The 23749-nt window shown below is 27.2% G+C and overlaps 5 protein-coding genes across 5 annotated transcripts; 3 read left to right on the plus strand and 2 right to left on the minus strand.

Annotated features, from left to right (window-relative positions):
• Positions 1-2314: 2314 nt before the first annotated feature.
• Positions 2315-2953, minus strand: GO595_008744 (GABA-A receptor epsilon; the record flags this gene model as incomplete). Its single annotated transcript, XM_067922352.1, has 1 exon — positions 2315-2953. One exon carries the CDS (start codon positions 2951-2953, stop codon positions 2315-2317), a length of 639 nt encoding a protein of 212 aa, XP_067771105.1.
• A 401-nt stretch (positions 2954-3354) lies between these two features.
• GO595_008745 (uncharacterized protein) lies at positions 3355-4677 on the minus strand (the record flags this gene model as incomplete). Its single annotated transcript, XM_067922353.1, has 1 exon — positions 3355-4677. The coding sequence occupies one exon, from the start codon at positions 4675-4677 to the stop codon at positions 3355-3357; it is 1323 nt and encodes a 440-aa protein (XP_067771106.1).
• A 561-nt stretch (positions 4678-5238) lies between these two features.
• GO595_008746 (GTP-binding protein) lies at positions 5239-6462 on the plus strand (the record flags this gene model as incomplete). Its single annotated transcript, XM_067922354.1, has 1 exon — positions 5239-6462. One exon carries the CDS (start codon positions 5239-5241, stop codon positions 6460-6462), a length of 1224 nt encoding a protein of 407 aa, XP_067771107.1.
• Positions 6463-19489: 13027 nt separating this feature from the next.
• On the plus strand, positions 19490-20116 carry GO595_008747 (small GTP-binding protein; the record flags this gene model as incomplete). The annotated part of the gene is made up of 1 exon (XM_067922355.1): positions 19490-20116. One exon carries the CDS (start codon positions 19490-19492, stop codon positions 20114-20116), a length of 627 nt encoding a protein of 208 aa, XP_067771108.1.
• An 86-nt stretch (positions 20117-20202) lies between these two features.
• On the plus strand, positions 20203-20799 carry GO595_008748 (small GTP-binding protein; the record flags this gene model as incomplete). Its single annotated transcript, XM_067922356.1, has 1 exon — positions 20203-20799. The coding sequence occupies one exon, from the start codon at positions 20203-20205 to the stop codon at positions 20797-20799; it is 597 nt and encodes a 198-aa protein (XP_067771109.1).
• Between the last annotated feature and the right edge of the window lie 2950 nt (positions 20800-23749).

The following is a 23749-nucleotide window of genomic DNA, read 5'->3' on the forward strand; positions in this document are numbered from 1 at the left end:
AAAAAGAGAATTCCGAATGATTTCTATAGGTACACTTATTGACGGTGTAAGAACCCTCCCTATAAAAGTAACTGCTGCACGAATTATGTTATTACTAACATCATCTGATAAAAGCAATGTTGATGCCATCGATAAAAAATGTCTGGGATTTGATATTAAAAGTTCTGAAATCATTTTTTCGGATGGGATACGTATGTTAGGATCTGGGTTTGATATGTTAGCTAAAAAGATTTTGAGTTTCTCTAAATCACTACTCATGTGATACAAAACCTTTGCCGGTTAAATGTGACATTTTACAAAAAGTGTATTTTATAAAAGATCTTTATCAATATTAAAAATATTTATTTAAATCAAATTTAGATTACTAAACAATTTTTTTATATTATTACAAAACTATGATAATTAAATTGATTATGAAAAAAGTTATTCGTTTTCCATATTTCACTTCTTCAAGATCAAGTTCCTAAAAGTATGCATTATATTTCAAAGCGATTTTTTTAAAGCTATTAAGATAGCTAATCACTTACATTAAGTTTTATCAAGTAATGAGGAAATTATATGCAAAAATTATTTTTATGTTTAATATTAATATTAATTGTTATACATAGACTTAAAAAAATCAAAGAATTTATTTTATTCATTATAGATAAGTTTATATGTGTTAATATTTATAATAATAAAAACAATTAAATGATGGAAAAAGTTCCTGAATTTTCACAAAATTTACGATTGCATCCTTAAATTGATTACTTATGACATTTATCTTAATCAACAATAACAATCTAAATTGAATTTTAAAAGATTTTGTTTTTTGCAAAGGATTGTTCATTTTTTTTATTCATATGTTGAAGTTTGTCTTTTTTTTTTATCATTATCATACCTACAAAACATGTTTGTTCTATTGTAATAAAAATAGCAAATATTGGAAAAGTTATGAGTTTACAATTGCAAAACAAAGATATTGAAGAGTTAGTTTTTGCCACAAATGTTAAAATTATAGGAAGATATGCTTTTATAGGATGGGAATTCTTAAAAAAAGTTTATTTTCGAAATTATACCGAACTAATTGAAGAGGGTTCTTTTAAAAATTGTATTAATTTGGAATTTGTTGAATTTGGAGCGAGTATTAATAGAATTGAAAATATGGCATTCGAAAATTGCTTTGCTTTAAAAGAAATAATACTTCCTGATTCATTAAATTATATAGGAAGTTATTCATTTAAAGCGTGTTCAAGTGCCCAATCACTTTATTTAGGAAATAATTTAAATAAAATATCTATTGGTGCCTTTGGATATTGTTATTCAATTCTAGCTATTGTTGTTCCAAGGTCAGTAGAAATATTTATGGATTCTGTTTTCGTAAGATGTGTAAATCTTAAATATATTAGTTTTGAAGAAGGATGTCAAATTCGTGAATTTCATCCTTATACATTTAGTGAATGTATGTCTCTAGAAGAGTTTATATTTCCTAGATATGTGGTAGAAATTGGACATTCATGCTTTGAATTTTGTTATAAATTAGAAAGAATTGTATTCAATAATTTATTAGAAATAATAACCCCAGAAGCATTTTATAACTGCACATCATTATTAAATTTCGAAATTCCTGAAGATAATCACTATTTTTCTACCTTTAATAATGATGGGATTCTATATGATAAAGGTATCATATCATTAAAGCATTTCCCAAAAGGAAAAATGATTGAAACTTATATTATTCCAGACACCATAAGATATATTTGTAGTTATGCACTTTCATATTGTATAAATATAAAATTAATACTCTTTAACAATAATTTATTAGAAATTAGAACACATTCTTTTGAAGGATGTATAGGCTTAACAATAGTCTACTTGCCAAATTCTTTAAAGTTAATTGCTGTTAGAGCTTTCAAAAATTGCATAAATTTAAACAAAATATTTCTTGGAAAAAATATAAAAGCTATTGAAAAATTTGCATTTGATTTTTGTCATCGACTTTCATGTGTTTATTATTTTGGAACTAAAAAAATAGTATTAAGTCCTTATTCTTTTATAAATAGTGGAGTTAATGTGATCATAACAACTACTAAATTTAGATATTTAACTATGGGCAATCTTCCAGTTTTTAAGGCCAATGAACCCATTGGTGAATGTCCTCCAATTTCATTATATACAAATGACTAACGCCAACTCCCCCATAATTATATCTTTTTTTTCTAATGCTCACTGAGTAAAAATTCATTTTCCAAAGACTTTATTTAAATGATCAATTTAAAGGATTATAATAAAAAATTACACATTTTTAATAAAGACAAATTTGAACAAAATGATTTTATTCCGGATTCAAATCAATGAGATTATCTTCATCTTCGAGATGATCATCATTTTTCTGAGGTGGAGGAGTTTGTTGTTGTGGCTCTTGCTGCTGATTTTGTTGGTGATGACGCGCATATGCTTGTGGATAGCTTGGCGGTTGTGGAGATTGATTCTGAGGAGGACGAACATAATCACTAAGACCTTCAGGTACATCCCAAGATGGAGTCACAAGAAGCGGACCCATTGGCGCAGCGAATGGAATTGCTCCAGTGTCGCTTATGTGGACATCAAGATATACCATTGGTATTCCTTTTTGAGGTGTCTTTGTAAGCATCGGAAATGCAAATCGTACCATACAGTTTACCGAAAACCAAGTCAAAGGAATAGTTACTCTTGAGCATTCTTTCAATAAATAATTTTGTTCAACATCTGAAATTGTAACACAAATAAATGAATCACGAGGATCTGCAAAACGAAAACTCCACGAAGTGGTTGTAACTAAAATCTCTGTTCCAGAAACATCTGTTGTAGCTCCATCAGCAATTGGGAGTAATTGTACTGTCACCTTTTTTGGACCTTTTGATTCATTACCTCCAGGGAAAGTAATTTGACCAATTCTGATGTGTACAAATCGCGGAGAGTTTAAGTTCATCATTTTTCAAAAATACAAAATCCAATCCCAACGGTTTTAACTTCAATTCAAAATTGAACACGATTCAATATTTATGTAAAATATGATCGGTCACCGAAAATTCCGTTAATTTGATTCAACAAATTCGTAATCATTAAACGCGTCCATTTTAGTTCTCATTAGAATCAGTTAAAAAATGCTCTTTGGGATGAAATATATTGAGAATAAATTTAACAATAATAATACAAGAAAAATGATATTCTTTGAGAAATTTCAGATGTTTGTTAGTAACGATACCAATTTTTGAAAACCGAAATTGAATAACTTATTCACAAAGTGTCAGCGAAATCGAATTTGTGATCGTTTTCAACAGAAACATCATTCAAAAATTCGGAATTTCTATTAACAAAATTTATATTTTATTTTTATTTACTTAACATTGAACAATAATTATTTAATTGTGATATAATATAATTTGCCCTTTCCATTACGTTCTCGTTGCTCACCTCTATTAAGTCATCCAGCCTTTTGTTCAGTTCCTCATCGATGAACAATTGCATCATTTCGTACTTTTGCGACATGAATATTACTCTAATGAAGTCGATTATCGCGTCCAAACATCTCATTGTCACATTGAAGCATCCGCAGTCAAGTAGCTCGACCAAAAGTCCGACAAGTTCCGGTGTTATAAGAGAAAATGTTATTGCGTCAGATGAGAACACAATTAAAGTTGCCAACAAAAATGTTATTTCCTTCTTGATATCAAATGTGCATTCGTTTGATAATGCGATTAATTGTTGTATGAAAGTTGGGTTAAACATTGGTATGATCGCATCTGGGACTGATTCTAATAAGTTAGAGATGATCCAGAGTGTGTCTGAGACATATGTAGTGTGAAATAAGTTTATAAGTTTCGGTAAAAGTCCAAATGATAACATTTGCTTAATTTGTTGCGGCTGTGAGACGCTCATGTTGCCCGCAAGCTTTAACGCGGGGCCTTGGACTTCGGGGTCATCAAGAAGTGATATGATGTGCTCAACTATGCCATGTTCAAAAAATGAGAATATCAATGATGGAACTTTGTTGGTGATTTCGACAAGACATTGGATAACTTGGATCACAGCAGATTTGGTTGGAAGGCCTAAAAGTTCAATGATGGAATCAATACATGATTTGAGAATTGTAGAATCGGCTTCTCCGTCAAATGAAAAGATTATCCGTAAACACTCGCATGCAGCTGTGGTGATGGGAATACTAATTTGACTTTTGGCAATTTCGATTAATTGTGAATGAAGACCGATGCATAAAATGGCATCTTGGGCATAATGTGATGATGCACTGATGGAGCGAATGAGGTTTAAAGATGATTCAATGATGCTGATGTTGCGTGAATCCAAAAAATCTAATAAATAAAAACAGATTCCATCATTAACAATTTCTTCTTGAAGACCCCCACAAAGAGGAAATACACAGGATAATGCATTGATGAGTAAAGAAAGGATATCTTGTGAAATAAAATCGAGCGTTAAAGAATTTGTTAATACATGAATAAATTCTTCGCTTTTAAGAATGTGCCGAAGTGGACATGGCTTCTGTGTTGAAAAATGGATAAGTGATTTGGCAAAATTTTCAATTCCTTTTGTATCAGTTGAACTTAAAATTTCGATTGCTGCTGGTATATCGACACGTGTCTTTTCAAAATCTTCCAATTCTTTAGCGAGGTTACCAAATGAAGAACTGTGACTCATTATATGGACTTGATTTGGAAAAAAAATTTTGCGTAATTTCATTGTTCTTTCTGATCTTTCCTTTGACAGCTTTTCATTGTAATTGTTTAGGTCAGCGCCACTATTTCTTAAAGATGAAAATGAATCCAAATTGCTTGAGCAATCAACACTAAAAGGTGCAAACCTCGGGCTGGCTTTGCTGCTCAATTGGAAAAATGGTCGTTTTTCAAAAAAAAGATATTTGTGAGAATAACCATCCTTCCACACAATATTTGAATACATGAAATCGGTTTATCTATCAAAAAGACGCAGGACTCTTCACGATGAAAAATCTTATCTCGATAAAATCACGTTGATTTCTATCTTTCATCTGATAAAAATACCAAACTTAAGCATGTTTTTGCTACATAAGAAAAAATTTAAATGATTGTATAAACAGAGACGCTCGGGAAACGCAGAAATGTCACTTTTTTGGAAAAAACGTTAGAAAGCGATGGCTTCTCCTTTTTCGTTTTAAGAATGCTGAGGTATTTCGCAAAAGCTGCAAATGTTCCTCGCACACATATCTCAATTGTAGGATTTATGAATGCAGGTAAATCATCATTAATGAATGCTATTACACAACAACCTACATCAATCGTTGATAATACACCAGGAACTACAGCAGATACTAAAATTGCATTAATGGAAATTCATAAAATAGGACCTTGCAAGCTTCTTGATACAGCAGGTGTTGATGAGACTGGTGCTCTTGGTAAGAAGAAACTTCAAAAAACATTAAGTGCAGTCAAAGAAAGTGATGTAGTGCTTTTTACAATCGACCCAGATAGCTTTTCTGTTGAACCATTAAAGCCTGTTCTTGAATTATCACAACGTCGTGGGAAAACATCAGCTTTAATTTTCAATCAAATCAATAAAGATAACAAAGAATTTGACAAAAAGAAAGCAAAGATAGAACAAGAAATTTATGCGGTTACAAAAACTAAGCTACCATCTCTAGTTATCAATGCACAAGATTCTAAACAAACAAATTCCAAAGTTATTCCATTCATTGCTAATCTTAAGAAACAAGCTCCTGTTATTCCTCTTGTTCCATCCAAGTTCATTGGTAAAGATAAAATAATTATGATGAATGTTCCTCTTGACATTGAGTCACCAACAGGCCGGCTCTTGCGCCCTCAAACTATGCTTCTAGAGTATTCATTACGTCATACATCGTCCGTATTAGTGTACAATATGGATCTAAAAACTGCTCGAAGCGACAAATCAAATTCAGAGAATAACCGTTTTAACGATCAAATCAAAAAAGTGACACCTTCTTTATTAGTTACAGATTCACAAGCAATAGATATCATTCATAAATGGACTCCATTAAATATCCCAATCACAACTTTTTCGGTAATGATGGCTAATATTCAAAGTGGTGGAAAACTTAAAACATTCATTAAAGGAATTGAAGCATTGGGTAAATTAAAACCTGGAGATAAAGTACTAATATGTGAAGCATGTAATCATGATAGAATTGGAGATGATATTGGTACAGTGCAATTACCAACAAAATTAAAGAAAAAGTTTCCATTTATAAAAATTGATTGGGCATTTGGAAGAAGTTACGAAAATAAGAAACTTAGCGACTATGCAGTGGCATTACATTGTGGTGGTTGTATGATTAGTACACAACAAATGATTTCAAGAATACAAGACCTACAAGAAACTGGCGTTCCTGTAGCAAATTATGGATTGGCGTTATCATGGCTAGCAAGCCCTGTCGCAATGGAAAGGGTGTTAAAACCATGGAATGAATAAAGATACATTTGGACGAGCAGAAACTTCCTTCAGGGTGCCCCGTTTCGTTTAAACGGGCGCAATAATGGAATAACGTTTTTCGGTGAGACAATGTGAATTTTAATTTCTGATAAAAACAGACGGTTGACACTCTAGCCGTAATTTCTTCTCAAAAATTATCATTCAATTTCATCTATCGGAGCGGCTCCCAGTTTTTCCTAGAAAATTTCCGTTATTTTTTCTGATGTTTATTCTTTACATGTATCGTAATTCAATATTGAAAACTTTATTGTTAGAAAAAGTTTCATCTTGGAATTAAATGATTTACTTACGCACTTTTTCCTTGTTATCCTTCGCGCTTGCCATTTTTTACTATATCATGTCAACCAGCATGCTTCCATAAATAAAATGATTTGATTCATTTTTTTATCAATTTTTTTTTTCTTTTTTTCTATTCTCTTAATTTTTTTTTTATTACAATATTTTGATGTTATTTATTTCATTTTATCTCTTATATCCATTCCCCTCTATTGTAAAAAATATTTAAAATGAAGTAATTAAAAAATATTGGAGAAATTTTAAAAAAAAATTACAATTGCAAATTACAAGATAACATCATAATATTATCAGATTATTTTTTAAATTTAAAATATGTATACTAATATTATTTATTTGATGTATAAGAATTGTATTTAAATATAGATAATAATAAGAAACATATATTTGAAATCAGATTTCTCATGTTCCAACTTTTTAGGTCTTTTCTATGTTTTTTGATCGTATTTTCTTGTTATAGATATTTTTATCTCCAAATCAAATAATAATTTACAAAAATAATATGATAGCATCAATTGGAATTATTATGTCGTTTATTATATTTTGAAATCAATTTTCATGATTTTTTAAGTTATAAAATGAACAGAACTCAATATTAATTGAATATATATCAAAATTAATAGAAAATTTAAATATATTATATATTTATCAATAATGTGATATAGAGATTTATCAGCCTTTTAATTTGAAGTGAAATTGATTATCTATCATAAAAAAATTTAAATTAAAATAATTTAGTATTTAACAAAGAGCATTCATAATTATAAATATTTTTTGATTCACAGATTAAAATTATCAATGTGTATCGATTTATTAACAAAACAATATTTTTCCAGTGGCGACCGTTTGGAGTACAACCTTAAATTACTTTTTGAACAATAATAAGTTGATATTACAGGTTAAGATCGATGTTTATTATAAAATGGGTTTAACTATTTTAAAGAAAAAGTGATTGAATATCAAAAATAAAGCAAAAATATTTTTTAAAATTGCTAAATATTCATGAATTAAATAGCTATTTAATTATATATTGTAATATTATATTCAGAATTTAAAGAGAGAAAAAAATTCGAAAAATTGATTATTCATAAATTCAAGCCTTTTCTTCCTGCTCATAGGATATTGACCTAAATTATTAGTCAGATATTAACTTCAATCATTTCTATTATTTTGTTTTCATTATTTTTGATTTTGTGCGTAATCTGTATTTGATATATTAATGATTTTTCAATTAAAAATATTATCTTATTAAAGATTGTTTTCTCAAAGTTAATGAAAAAAGACATGTAAATAATATCATTAATTAATATTAAAATCAAATCAATTTATTTTCTTTATCCAATAATAATTTTAGAAAAAATATTAGTTTGATGGAGGAAACTCTTTTTGAGCTTTGCTCAAAAAGTGGCATTACTTGTAAATTTTAAAAATAGAAATAAAATTTTTAATGCTTAATATTTCATCAAAATTAGGAATTATATGAAATTAATAGTCATTTATGTCTTTTCTTACATAATTTATTACAGTTTGGTATGAAAATTATAAATTATTGACTTTTAATTTTTGGATTTTTTGGAATTTTAAAAAAATTATTTTTTCGACGGTTGTCATTACATCACAATAAAAAAGTGGGAAATTGTGGCAATAACCGCCAAAAAAGGGGAACAAAAGAGGAACAGTTGGCACACTCCCCCCATTATACATAACTTTCCAAATGATATTATACAAATTTGTATAATATGTTATATTTTTAATTGTAATTCATTCTTTAATTATTTTTTAAAAAAAGTGTTACAATGGAATTTTTTGATATAAAAATAAGTTCTTGAAATTACTAATTTTAATATAATTCTTTATTTTTAACACTTTTTTTAGTCTTATCATTTCATCTTAAAAAAAAAATAAGCTACACTATTTCGCTTTAATCCTAAAAAATCGACTTCTCAGTATAATTATTGGTTCTTAGCTCAATAGTTGCAGGAAAAATATAGATTTTTCATATAAAAATATTTTTAATACATACAGTATAAGCTTATACACCTATTTTGGCACCTTTTTCACAAAGAAATTTTTTTATTTCTTTGTAACCCATCTTAATAGCAATTTCAATAGCTGTTTCAAATTATTGAAACATATTTCAAATTATTAAAACATATTCCAAATTATTAAAATGAATATATTTTGCATTAACATCAATTCCTTTATCTAAAAGTAATTTTACTATTTCTATATTATTATTTCTTACTGATATATGAAGTGCTGTTTCAAATGATTAAAACATATTTCAAATTATTAAAACATAAATAAAATTATTAAAACATATTAAAAATTATTCAAATGAATAGTTTTTGCATTAACATCAATTCCTTCTTTATCTAAAAGTAATTTTACTATTTCTATATTTCCTGATTTAACTGAGTATGGTAAAATTGTTTTTGGGATTTGTTGACTTTCTATATCACTTTCTATTATGAATGTATTTCCTTTTGATGCTATTTCTTCTATAATTTCATTATTTATTTTCATTCCTTCTTTTTCTAAAAACATGAAGATTTCATAATTATGAAATTCTATACATTTTTTCCCAAGATATATTAAATTTTTTTCACTTAAATTACAATTATCTTGATTTTCGATATCAGAATTCGATTTTGTAAAAGAAGAGTTTGATGATGAAAATTTTCCAATTTTATTTTCATAATGGTAACGAAAAATTTCATTTCGATGAAATTCTATTGCTGTTTCATATGCTTCTTTAAATGATGAATTGTTTTGTTCACATAAATGAATAATTTCTATGTTTCCACCTGCAATTGCATATTTAGATGTATATTTAATATTCGAATTATTTAATAATATATATTTAAAACATTTAATCGAACCAAAAAATGCTGCATAATCAATTAATGAAACATTTTCAGTATTAATAAATGAACATCTTTCATAAAGTGATGGCTTAATAAATTGATTAAAGTCAAATTCATTATTTGATGATATTTCTTGAAGCTTTTCTAAATCATCATTTCGAAGTACTTTGGCAATTTCTAATGGATTAACTCCTTTGTTTACATATTTCATATGAAGTTTCCAATCATTTTTTGATAATTCATCAAATGCTGAGATGAACTCATCAAGGATTTGTGGTCTTGGAAATTTGTTCTTCAAATAATTTATTTCTTCTTTTGTTTTATATTGAGAAAAATTTAATGTGTTCATGTTCTTTAATGAAGATGGTTCTAGTATTTTTTCTTCGATAATCTTTTCAAGAAGGAAATATGATTCTTGCTTTTCTATTCCCAGCAAATATTCATAAAATGTTCAAATGTGATATTAAAGTATGAACATATTAAAATGTGATATTAAAGTTTCCAATTCACCATTAATATTTTGATTTTATTTTTTTAGAAGACATGGTTTGGAAAATACGATATAACACAATCTCTGTTTGGGTGGTATAAAGGACACATATTTTCATATAAAAAAGAAAGTAAATTTTAAATTATCATTAAACCATAAATCACAGTGCAAGCTGAATGAATTTTGAAAATCTTAATATTGTTTTTCATGAATATTTTTCATTAATTGTTAAATTTTTGTTAGCATATTTTGCCTTGAAAGAATTTTCATAGAGTCATTCTTGGTTTTTTTAAGAAAAAGATATACAAGATATGTGATTAATCAAATTTTGAACAAAAATTTTATTTCCCTGTTTTTGCTGATTCACTAATGACATCAATTGATCATCACACAATGTTCAAGCAAAAATGAAAAAATTTCATAGTTATAGTATAAAATACATTTCTTTTCTAATTCTTCGAAATTAATTTTTTCTATTAGATCTTTTTTAATTTATAGAAGCAAACTGTATTCGGTAGTTTTTCTAATTTATTTTTATAAATATATGAAAGAAATCATTTCATGTAATTTAATTGTATTTATATATCAGCAGTTAAATACATATTTGAAATGAGATTCTTGTTAAAATAAACAGGCTGGCCTCGTGGCCCAATGGATAAGGCGTGTCCCTCCTAAGGATAAGATTGCGGGTTCGACCCCTGCCGGGGCCCTTTTTTGTTTTTTTTTATCTTGCTGACAATTAATAATTAAGTATGGGCCAAACAGAATCAACAACTTCGGATTATAAAACACAATACTGGCAACGTAACATTAAGGACCTTTTCACTTCTGTAAGGATTCTGGATCCATTTGATTTTTCTGTTGATTTTATCATTCCTGTTACACATACTTCAGAACATGAAAAACATATTGCATATGCCCTGATATCAAAGAAAGGGGAGGTGCAAATGTTGTTACATAATTCTCTTGAAATTTCATTAACAGAAGATTTTGGTGTAGAAATTACCTCTGCTTGTCGATTTGGAATTGATTCTTTTTTATTAGCATCAAATGCAAGTAAAATATTTTTGGTTACATATATGTACGACAAATTCGAAAAACATGAATATTCAATAGAAAATCCAATTTTTTTTCAGCAAATCGATCGTAATTCTTTTGTAATTATAAGCAAGGAACAAGATGTATTTTTAGTTACCATAAATGGCGAAATTACAAAATTATGGTCTGTTGATGCTAATCAGACAATTATTGAATCCTTTGTTTTTATTGGAGATCCTAAGCCCATCCTTGTTATTTCTACCAAAGAGTCACTTGTTTTTGGCTTTCTTCAACCGAATTCCATCATTATGACATATGACAAATACTTTAATTCAAAACATTTTACACAACTAAGCTCCACCACACTGTTGTTTTCATGTTTATATGAGAATCGGCCCATCGTTTTTTCAGCCGATATTCGTAATGAAGATCTTGTCATTTCTGAATTCAAACCTATTTCTAATATGCCTGATGCCTCGATTCTATCACTTACTGAAAACAATGCACTTATATATACCAAAAAAGAGATCATTTCATATTCTCCAACACGCCCATATAAAACTTCGTTAAAATTTTCCAGCAACAACAAAATTTCTCAAATATTACCTATGTTTGAGCCACAAATCTTTTTAATAATCTTCGAGGATGGCTCTGTTTTCGTTTGCAGACATCCGAACTTTAACGAGCAAAGAAAAAGTGACATAGAAAAATCCGAGTTAACGAAATATCACTCGGCACCAATTAAGTTAGTTTGCACTGGTGAAGAGTTTTCGTTTCTTACCTGTGATAATGAAAATATTTGCGTTCTTTGGGAAAGTTTTCCTGATTGGTGGAATGCACCAAATGTATTAAATATGTTTGACTCACCATGTTAAATTGACTTTGTCAATAAAATCATTGTTTTCGTAATTTTTAAATTTCGTAATTACATTTGGTGATGAAAAGTTTATTAATTAAGTGTTTTACGATATGAGTTTAAACTTTCATTATTTTTAAATTGATGTGCTTTTGCGTATTGCTTCAAGCACATTAAATATTTATTTATGACCATTTTCTGATACATGTACAAGTACTATTTTAAATAATTTATATAATTTCCAAATATTATTTTGAGATTTAAAACTATTAAAATAAATTTCATATAAAAGAAAGAATTATTTTTAGCATTAATATCAATTCCTTCTTGTTCAAGAAGTAATTTAACGATTTCTGTATGATCATTTTCAGATGCTAAAATAAGTGCTGTATCAAATAATTTAAACGATTTCCAAATATATTTTTAAAACATTGAATTATTGTTATAAATTTTTAATAAAATGAACAAATATCTTTCGCATTAATATCAATTCCTTTTTGTGCAAGAAGTAATTTAACTATTTCTATATGACCTTTTTCAGCTGCACACATAAGTGCTGTATAAAATAATTTAAATAATTTCCAAATATTATTTAAATACATAAAATTATTGAAGCAAATTTCAAATAAAAGAAAGAATTTTTTTTAGCATTAATATCAATTCCTTCTTGTTCCAAAAGTAACTTAACAATTTCTGTATGTCCATTTTCAGATGCCCAAATAAGTGCTGTTTGAAATAATTTGAATAATTACCAAATGTTTTATTAAAAAATATAATTATTAAGATATGCATTAAATAAAACATACAAATATTTTGAATATTAACATCAATACTGTTTTGTTCGAGAAGTAATTTAACCATTTCATTGTCACCATTTTGGGATGCAATCATTAGCAATGTCCAAAATTTTTGGTATAATTTCCAAATATTATTTTGAATTTTCAAATCATTAAAAAAAGCATTAAATTAAACATATTAATTGATTTAGTATTAATATCAATTCCGTTTTGTTTAAGGAGGATTTTAATTATATTTATTTGTTTTTGATTATAAGCCAAGAAAAGTGCTGTTCGGAATACATTAAATAATTTCCAAATATTATTTTGAAATATAAAATAATTAAAAAAAATTTGAAATAAAACTAAAAAATATCTTTAACATTGATATCAATTCCATCTTTTTCGAGTAATATTTTAACAATTTCTATGAATCCTTTTTCAGCTGAATTCATAAGCGCCGTTTTAAATTATTTAAATAAAATTCATATATTATATTGATATTTCAAATTATCAAATTCATCATAAAAATTAACAAATGACATTTACTTTTAGTATTTATATCAATTCCTTTTTGTTCAAGAAGTAATTTAACTATTTCTGTATTACCATTTTCAGATGCCCAAATAAGTGCTGTTTTATATTATTGAAATGGACTCCTAATTTTATTTTAAAATACAAAATAATTAATATAAATAACATCTAAAACAAATAAAAATCAATAGCATTTATATCAATTCCTTTTTGTTCAAGAAGTAATTTAACGATTTCTATATTTCTTATTTTAGATGCATAAATAATTGCTGTATCAAATAATTAAAAAGATTTCCATTAGATAATTTCTAATAAAAAAACATTAAAATAAATTTCATATATCATAAATAAATATTTCTCGAATTAATGTCGATTCCTTCTTGATCTAAAACATATTTAACAAGTTCAATATTTCTTGATTCAATTGAAAAAATTAATATATTTTTAGGAATTTTGTTAATTTCAAGAAAACATTTGACAAGAAATGTATTTCCATTTATTGCTGCTTCATTAATGATAGAATCATTAATTTTCATTCCTTTTTCGAGCAAATATGATAAAATTTCGTAATTTTGATAATAAATACATTTCTTTCCAAAATCGTCTAAATTTTTAAATTCATTAATTTTGGATTCAAAAAGATATTTAAAGATATCATTTTGATGGAATTTAATTGCGGTGTCAAATGATTTTTTAAATGATGAATGATTTTGTTCACATAAATGAATAATTTCTTCATTTCCACTTGCAATTGCATATTTACCTGTACCTTCAATGTTTGCTCCATTCATAAGTAAATATTTAAAACATTTAACTGATCCGAAAAATGCTGCATAATCAATTAATGTAACATTTTCTTCATCAATAAATGAACATCTTTCATAAAGTGATGGTTTAATAAATTGATTATAATCAAAATTTGATTGTGATGATATTTCTTGAAGTTTCTCTATTTCATCTTTTCGAATTATCGATGCAATTTCATTGGGATTAACCCCTTCTTTAATTAACTTCTTATGAAGTGCCCAATCATCTTTTTTAAGTTCTTCTAAGTTTACAATTTTATAATATTTTATATCTTCAGCTGCTTCATCGCTTATTTCTTCATCTGATTTGTGATGTACAAAATATAAATTCATTTTATTTTCAATTGCGCTTGAGTCAAGTAATTGATGATTAATCAAATTTTCAATAAGGAAATAAGATTCTTTGGTTTCTTTATTAAGAAGAAATTGTTTGAAAACTTCACTAATTTTAAATTTTTTTTTATTGCTTTCTTCAAATGTTTCAATTTCATTTAAAAAATGAAAATATAAATCAAATTCTTTAAATGGTCTGTAAAAAGATAAATATATTATTTGACAAATAATTAGATTATAAGAGTATAAGTAATTATCATTAAATATTTCCAAAATTGAGTGAACTGATTGAGAAACATTGTTATTATTCAGACAATCAACAATTTTATTAATTGAAAGGAGTAAATTCCATTCACTGTTGCTTTTTAGCTTTTGCATCTATGGATACAGTACTTCAAAACTATATAAGTAAAGTTCAGAAAATCAAATTTTGCATGATATAAATCTCATTGGCACCAAAGAAATATACTAAGAGATTGCACTTAAATTATTTTTAGCATGTTGCAAGCTCTGATTCATCAAATGATATGATTATTTTATTAACATAAAGTCAAACTAAAAATTACATACTTTTTCTAATTGGAACAAGAAATATGTGTGAATTATTGATAATTAAACCCCATGAAATATCCAATATTTAAATTAATATTACCGATATTCAAAATAATTTAGGTGAAATTAGAATTAATTACAAAAAACATAATTTAATAATATATTAATTTGAATCAATATATGAAATAATATATATCAAAAAAGTTGAAGGGGGAAAAAAAAAAAAAAAAAAAAAAAAATCTGCATTTAATATGATGATATAAATCGGAAAAATTCGAAACACTCATTGGATGTTTATTATAAACAATGAAGAATTCTTCATTAGAATTTCTTTTTTTGTATGTGGAGCTGATAGATTATTTTCATTAATTTGATTTATTTTATTATCATAAATTATCCGATAATATGTCATGCTGATGAAATTAAATCGCTGCTTCATATGATCCTTTAAATGATGAATGAAATTGCTCGCAAAGCTTGATGATCAAGATCATTCCTGTAATGGAAAATTTACATGAAGATAATGATTATTTATATAAATTAAAATTGAAGTATGATTAAAAAATATAACATATTTAAATAAATAAGGTTAGGATGCAAAACGCCCTCCATTTTGCGGTTTTTGAACGATAGGAAATTTGAAAGGAAAAAAAATGGCAATAAAAAGTCATTTCAAAAAGTGAATAATGGCAAAATATTCTATTGGGGGGTCTGATACTTCGAAATCATTTTTCTAATAGAAATATTTTAAATTATGATTGATTTATTAAGAAATTTCACCAATTATTGCTTTCCAGCATTTTTCAAATGTATTTCCTATATTTCTTCGAAAGCACCATTCATGGATATATGATTTCAGATAATTTTTATCTCTAAATCCATTTTTTATGAGGAATCCTTTTATTAGATTCCATGTACCTTCTATTTTTTGAGTATTTGCCTCAGTAATTGGATCTACAAAATTTTCTGAGTGATTTACTGTTTTGTGTACACACTATAACCTAAATCACTAAGAGTATTATATGACTTCCATTCATCAGACCAAATTTCTGAATTAGGTCTAACTGTTGAACAAATAATTGGAATGAGAACTTCTTTCGATCTATTTTCGCAAATCTCAGCAACAACTCTCATTGTTTTACTGTCTATTATGCCAAAAACCCAAATTTCTTCTCTTTCCAATGCACTTCCTTTGTTGTATTTAGCACCGAAAAAATGACTTTCATTAATTTCGACTATTCCATCATTAAGTAAATTTTGAGCTATATCTTTTCGATATTCTTTTTCTGCAATAGATCGAAAAGGATGAAACCATGTTATTACTGATTGTTCACATACACCTGTAATTTTAGATGTAGTTCTTATATCAAAACCTTCTACCCAACATGCCGAAATGTGAACAAATCTTCTTAATGAAAGTTTTGATTGTGATACCCATGAATCTAATCTGATTGATTTTGAATTTCTGCATTCACTTGAGCAGCATCTATATGCAGCACCATCAGGGTAACTTGGTGAGAAATAAACTTTCATTAACGATTGACATTTCGGACATATTTGAATTTGCTGGATATCAGGAATGATTCCCTGCTCAGATACCCATTCGATGAAGCTTTTGTCATTTAATTTTAACACTTTCTTAATAATTTCGAATTGCAATTGCATCAATGAAAAAATGATCGACTTTTTAACTACTTTACAAACAAAAAATATGAATAAATTTTTATCGATAACCGTTATAATAAATCTTATATATTTTATTTAATAAACTTAAATATTATTGTTATGTCAAATATTTTGTCTGTCAAAATATATATATTAAGATGAATCAAATGCGAGCACCGTAGGTGCGAGCGGTTTCGATCGTTATCCATTGAAAAACGAAGTTTTCGATGGATAACGATCGAAACCGGCCGTCAGGATGGTGGATGGGGTGCCCTAATGTGGCATTTCTATTTTTCCTCAAATTTCCTATCGTCCAAAAACCGCAAAATGGAGGGCGTTTTGCATTAGAGCCATAAATAATATTAAAAATAAATGAATTATTGATCATATGAACAATATCAGATATCATAAGAAAATAAGTTAAACATATTTAATTGATCAAATTCGATAAAAATGCATAATAAGATCAAATAAATAGCTATAAACGATGAGAAAACATGCTAAGTAAAAATTAATAAAATTAACGATTGAGTATTGATTTTCATATGAATATACAATGTAATATGATGAAAAAATATTTTAACATACATTAGAGATGAAAAATTATGAAGCAATAAGTAAGTTGATGAATGAATATCATCGAAAAATTGAATGGCAATTTTTATTAACATTAATTTTAATATTTGACAATCTCAACATCATTTTGTTCATGTGTTGGTACGAAATGGTCTCATTTTTATTTACACCACTTTTTGTATAATTTACATGAATATTGGGTGGCCGAAAAAATAATTGTCGCTATACTCATACTTTTCCAACACAATATTTTGACGACTGAAATTAATTGAAAAATCCATTATGTCAAAATATTAATATCTCTTCCAATAGTTCATGTCAAATATAAACCATTCAATTAAGCTAAATTCACTCGACGATAGATATACGATAGAACTTTTTGAACAGATTCAAAAAGTTCTATCGTATATCTATCGTCGGCCTGTACCAATCACGAGAATTAGTCCGTGGGTTGGTTCTTCACCAACGGTTATGATCGTCGGATTATAGAATTGTTATTTTGGATATGAATTGGACAACCAAGACGGTTGTGGCCCAACAAGTTCATAACAACCAACAACCAAAGCAGTGACAAGACAAATATAGAGTGAGCGTTGATGTTGTTGAATCGATCACTGATCGATCCAACAACATCGACCTCCAAGCTTATACAAACAAGCTTGGTGAAAGCTCAGTTATACAAACAAAAGTATTAAATTCATATTGTTTATTCGATGTAAACAATATCTGCATCAATTTGCTCATTATAATGTTCCATTGTATTCCATGCATTTAATGGGGTTAATGGGAAATGGAATTGTTTTTTTAGGCTTGAATGCAGCCATACATTGTTATATTCAGTGATGATTAAATCAATATATGGTATATCAAGAATTCTTCCTGCTGCACGGGCTTTTTCGAGAGTACTCCAGAATCTTTCGATCTTTCCATTCTCTTCTGGTGTGCGCGGATGAGTTCGAAAGCATTCTATTTTTTTGTCGTCAAGCACATGTTGGAACTCCTCACCAACAAACTCACCTCCATTATCGATTGTGATTGTTTTTGGCTTTTGCGTTTTTTCCAAAGCATGAATAAGTGCAAGTGCAGATGCAATAGATGTTTTTTCATCTATCACTTCCCAATGCACAACATATCTAGAACAATCATCTATGAATGCAATCAGATAATATTGAATATTATTGATTTTGCTCAAGTAATGGATGTCAGTGTGCCAGAGCTGACCAACATACTTTGCATAAAATCTTTTTAGATGCATTTTTTCTTGTTTTTTCCCACGAAAGCAATATAGATTATTTTTTAAAAAAATTCTTCTTACATTTCGCTCAGTTGTTAATATACCTCTTGTAATTGCTGCTTGTGTGGTTCTATGAACACCAACATGGAATGAATTTCTATAATTTAAAACGAAATTTATTTATTCATCTGAGATTTGATTCGGTTTCCTTCCACGCTTCATTGCTCCTTCCATTTTTTGTGCTATCGCCTGAACTCTGCGTCTTCCAACATTGTGTCTTTTGGCGATATCACGCTGACTTAGACCTTCGATAATGTCAGCTTTGATCAGCTCATCAACATTGACCATTGAGTTTATCATATATTTTGAATGACCGAAGGAGTATGTAAAATATTGATTTTATTATTCTGAATTTTATATGTATTTGTATACTTTACGTAAAAGTGCAAATAAAAGTGACATCGGAGTACCGGTCTTAACCTGTTAATAGCGATAACGGCTTTTTATAAAATATTTTGACACACTCAACTTTTTGAAGTGATAAACTATTGAAAAAGTGATGTAAATAAAAGTGAGATCGTTCGTACCACGACAACATCATTTTGTTCAACTTCGATTCAATGTCATTGAATATGATTATTAAATGAATGACTGTTATTTTATTCATTGTTTTCATAGAATAGTTTCATTTATTCAGCAAATGAATTTAAAAATTTCAACAATTACTTCCTTAATATTTTGTTTATTTTTTTTGAATCAATTTAAATTATTGAAATATATTATATTAATATTTATTGGCTTAAAACGTCATCAAATGTTTTAATTTCTGAAGGTGACTTATTGAAAATGATTCATTTAAAAACTTTCGATGCAAAACGACATTTTAATCTATCGTAAATATTTAGACATTTTTCAATACACGTCAAAATATCTGTCACTTTTCACTCCACCTTGCTGCGCAAATAAGATTTTGCCAATTTCCAAAATGCAAGGAAATATACCTACACTAAAAGTTGCTTTTATTGGAGATAGTGGTGTTGGGAAAAGTGCTATTATTACACGTTTTGTCAATGGAGTATTTGCGCAAGCATTACTACCAAACGTAGCAGGAGATCATTACGAAAAAGTTATGAATGTTGGTGGGCAAATAATAAACATTCAAATATGGGATACTGCTGGACAAGAACAATATAAATCAATAGCACCTTTTTATTACAGGAATGCACATGCAATTATAATTGTTTTTGCTGTTGGAAACAGAAAACCGCAAAACTTAATTGCTCGTGATTCACTTAATTCTGTCAGTGATTGGTATGATCAAATTAGAGAACATAATCGTGATGCAATTGTTGTTTTAGTTGGAAATATGACTGATCTTGAAAATCGTGAAATATCATACGATGAAGGAGAACTCAAAGCACACACGCTCCCAGATGTTATTGAGTACTTTGAAACAAGCGCTTTGCAGGGCGATGGAATTGATAATGTATTTCAATTTCTTGCCGAACGATTTTTAGATACTCAAGTATTCAATCCAGAACCCGAACCAGAACCCGAAACAAAACCGGTTGTAATAACTGAAGCAGATCAAGGTGGTGGATGCTGTTGTTAAAGTAAAACAAAATAAACCATTCAACTTGCATAATTCAATACTTTATTATATAAAATGGCATTTTTTTCAATTGACAAAACTGTTTAATGAACGTCGTAGATACTACAATTAAAATTGCTATAATAGGAAATTCTGGTGTTGGAAAGACTGCAATTGCAACACGATATGTCAATGGTTCTTTCTATAAAAATCTGCCCAATGTAGGTGTTGATACATTTCAAAAACAAATCACTTGTCATGGGGAAACAGTCAAGTTGGTGATTTGGGATACAGCAGGGCAAGAAAAATTTAGGTCAATGATGCCACTTTATTATCATAATGCAAATGTAATAATTATCGTTTATGCTGTTGGAAACCATAACCCCAAAATTCCTATCAGCTTAGATTCATTTAATAGTGTTGATGAATGGTATGACCAAATTAAGAATAATAACTCTCAAGCAATTACTGTTTTATGTGGAAATATGTGTGACTTAGAAGATCGCGATATACCAAATGAAAAAGGAAATGATAAAGCAGAGGAAATTGAAGCACAGTATTTCGAAACAAGTGCTGCAACTGGCGAAGGAATTGATGAACTATTTGAATCAATCACCCAAATGTATTATAAGCAATGTCAAGGTCAAAATGAACCCACTATCAAAATTGAAAAAAATAAAAGCAGTGGATCATGGTGCTGTTGATGTTATGATGTTTGAATGATTTAATTAAACATATATTTTGTTACTTAATGTATTTTTGTTTATGTGAAAAATTCTCTATAATTTTTATCCTTTTGTTGAATGGATAATTTTTTTTTTATAAATTCACATCCAAAAAACTACAACTAGTTAAAATATTATAAACATAGAACTGACATTTATTGATTCGCTGTAATATGCTAAATAATATTTGGAAAATAAAAAATTCAACTGAATTAAAAAATATTAAAATGTATTCTAAATTGAGTATATTTCTAATTTTAATCATATGGAAATCTGTTGGTTCCATTTCCATTATTGAAAAAAAAATGGGATTGTGAATTGGATGCCCATTTTCTTATTCAGTAATTTTGCAATTTCATAATGAGAATTTGAAGATGCCAATTCCAATGCTGTTTGAAATAATTTGAATAAACATTAAATTTTTATATGAAAAATTAAAAATTTGGAATTGACCTGAAACAAAATGTATAAACAGTTTTAGCTTGTAAATCTATCCCTTTTTGATTAAGTAACAGTTTAACAATTTCTATATAACCATATTTTGAAGCATGCATAAGTGCTGTAAAAAATCATTTTTACAAATTTCGAATAATATTTTGAAATCTCAAATTATTTAGGTAAATTCTAAATCAAAAAAAGAAAAGTCTTTACAATTAATATCAACATTTCCTTTTTCAATAAGTAATTTTACAATTTCAGGGTACCCTTTTAATGAAGCATATATCAGCGGTGTTCTAAATAAATTAAATATATTCCAAATTAGATTATAAAACCCAATATTATTAAAATATACATAAAATTATATATATTAATACCTTCTTGATTTAGATTTACACCTTCTTGATCAATTAATAATTTAATAATATCAATATGACCTTTTTGAATCGCTTGAGTAAGTACTGTTTGAAATATTATTAATAAATTTGAAATAAATTTTTGAAATTTGAAATTAACAAAAATGATCACATTTCTGACTAAGATTTATTCCTTCATGATCAAGAAGCAATTTAACAATTTCAATGTCACCATGTGTACATGCACAAAAAAGAGGTGTTTTAAAAATTTATAATATACAGAAAATCTTATTTTGAAATATTAAAATTATTATATAATCTTTAATTAAAACAATAAAATATTCTTAATATTAACATCAATGCCTTTTTGTTGAAGAAACACCTTAGCTATTTCAGTATAACCTTTATCAACTGCCAATAAAAGAGCTGTATTAAACATAAAAATGAAATTCCAAATAGTATTTTTATATTTTAAAAAATTATATAAAATATCATCTCTTAAATTAAGGTTATCTTTACTTCTTTTAAGAATATAATTAATAAGTTCCAAATTTCCCGATTCGGTAGCATATAATAAAATATCTCTTGGCATTTTATTTTTTTCAAGAAAATGCCTTACCAAATATAAATTTCCCATTCTAGCTGATTCATTAATAATAGTTTTACCTACATGCATACCTTCTTCTTCCAAAAACGAAAGAACATCATAATTACAATATTTACTACAAAATACTCCTAATTTTGCAAGTTTATAAGGTTTTGCATCAACTTGTACTAAAACTCCATCAATAAAATCATACAATGAATAGTTTTCTAAACTTAATTCTTCTAACTCATTTTCATAAATAAAATGAAATATATCATTTTGATGAAACTTAATTGCAGTTTCAAATGCTCCTTTAAATGATGAATGTTTTTGTACGCATAAACGTATTATTTCAATATTACCACCAGCTACAGCATATTTTCCAGTATGCGTTAAATCAGCATCATTGATCATTAAATACCGAAAACATTTAATTGATCCAAAAAATGCTGCATAATCAATTAAAGATATATTTTCTTCATTAATGAATGAATATTTCTCATAAAGCGCTGGCTCAATTTTTTGATTAAAATCAAAATCTGTTTGTGTTGCTTTTTCTTGAAGCTTTTCTATTTCATCATTTCGAATTATTTTAGCTATTTCTGATGGGTTTGTTCCTTCATTAATTAATATTTTATGAAGGTTCCAATCATCTTTATGAAGTTCATCAATATTATCATTAAATATTTTTACTGATGGATCATTAGAATAACATTTACTTTTTGATCTTGTATTATAATGCACAAAATATTTCTTGCCAATAGTTTTGGTTATACTGGAGCCTATGAAATTTTGTTTAATCATCTTTTCAATAAAGTAATATGAATCTTGTGTGTTATTTTTTAAAAGAAGCTGAGAGAAAATATCAATAATTTTAGTAATATTTTTTTTTTTTTCTTCTTCTTTCAATTGCAAAGATTTTAAATAACTTAAATATATATCAGCATCTCCATTTCTTGAAATAAATGCAGAATAAATTAATAAACAAATTAAAAGATTGAATGAATAGGGATAATTTTGATCAAATAAATTTACTGTTTTTTCAACAGAAGATTCAATATTTTCATTGTTTAACATAAATATAATTTGTTTAACTTCAAAGAGTATTTGCATATTATTGTTTTCTTTTGTTTTCGCCATTAAAAAATAAGATGATATCGTTTACTAGTAAAAAATGATACTTTTCAAAACTTTACAGATAAAAGTTCATACTTAAGATTTCATGGAAAGCTCTTTCAGAGGTTAAAAAAAATAACACATGCAATTTAAATTCACTAACATAGTAAAATGTGGAAAACATAAATAATTTTTTCTTATAAAATTAGATAGATGTTCTTAAAAAATATTTGGAGATAAGCTTTATTGCATTTGAAAACTTGTCAAGCAAGTTCAAAATTTAAAAAATGACAAAAAACATTTATGTTTTTTATTGGGATGAATCCCCTTTTTCATCTAGCTACTACCCACAAATCTTATTTCGTTTACAGAAAAATAATTAACGATAACAAAGTTCTTAACTTTATTTTAAATAAATTTGAATGCGTAATTG

The sequence above is a fragment of the Histomonas meleagridis genome, assembly GCF_020186115.1.
Source record: "Histomonas meleagridis strain 2922-C6/04-10x chromosome Unknown contig_7, whole genome shotgun sequence".
Lineage (NCBI taxonomy): Eukaryota > Parabasalia > Tritrichomonadida > Dientamoebidae > Histomonas > Histomonas meleagridis.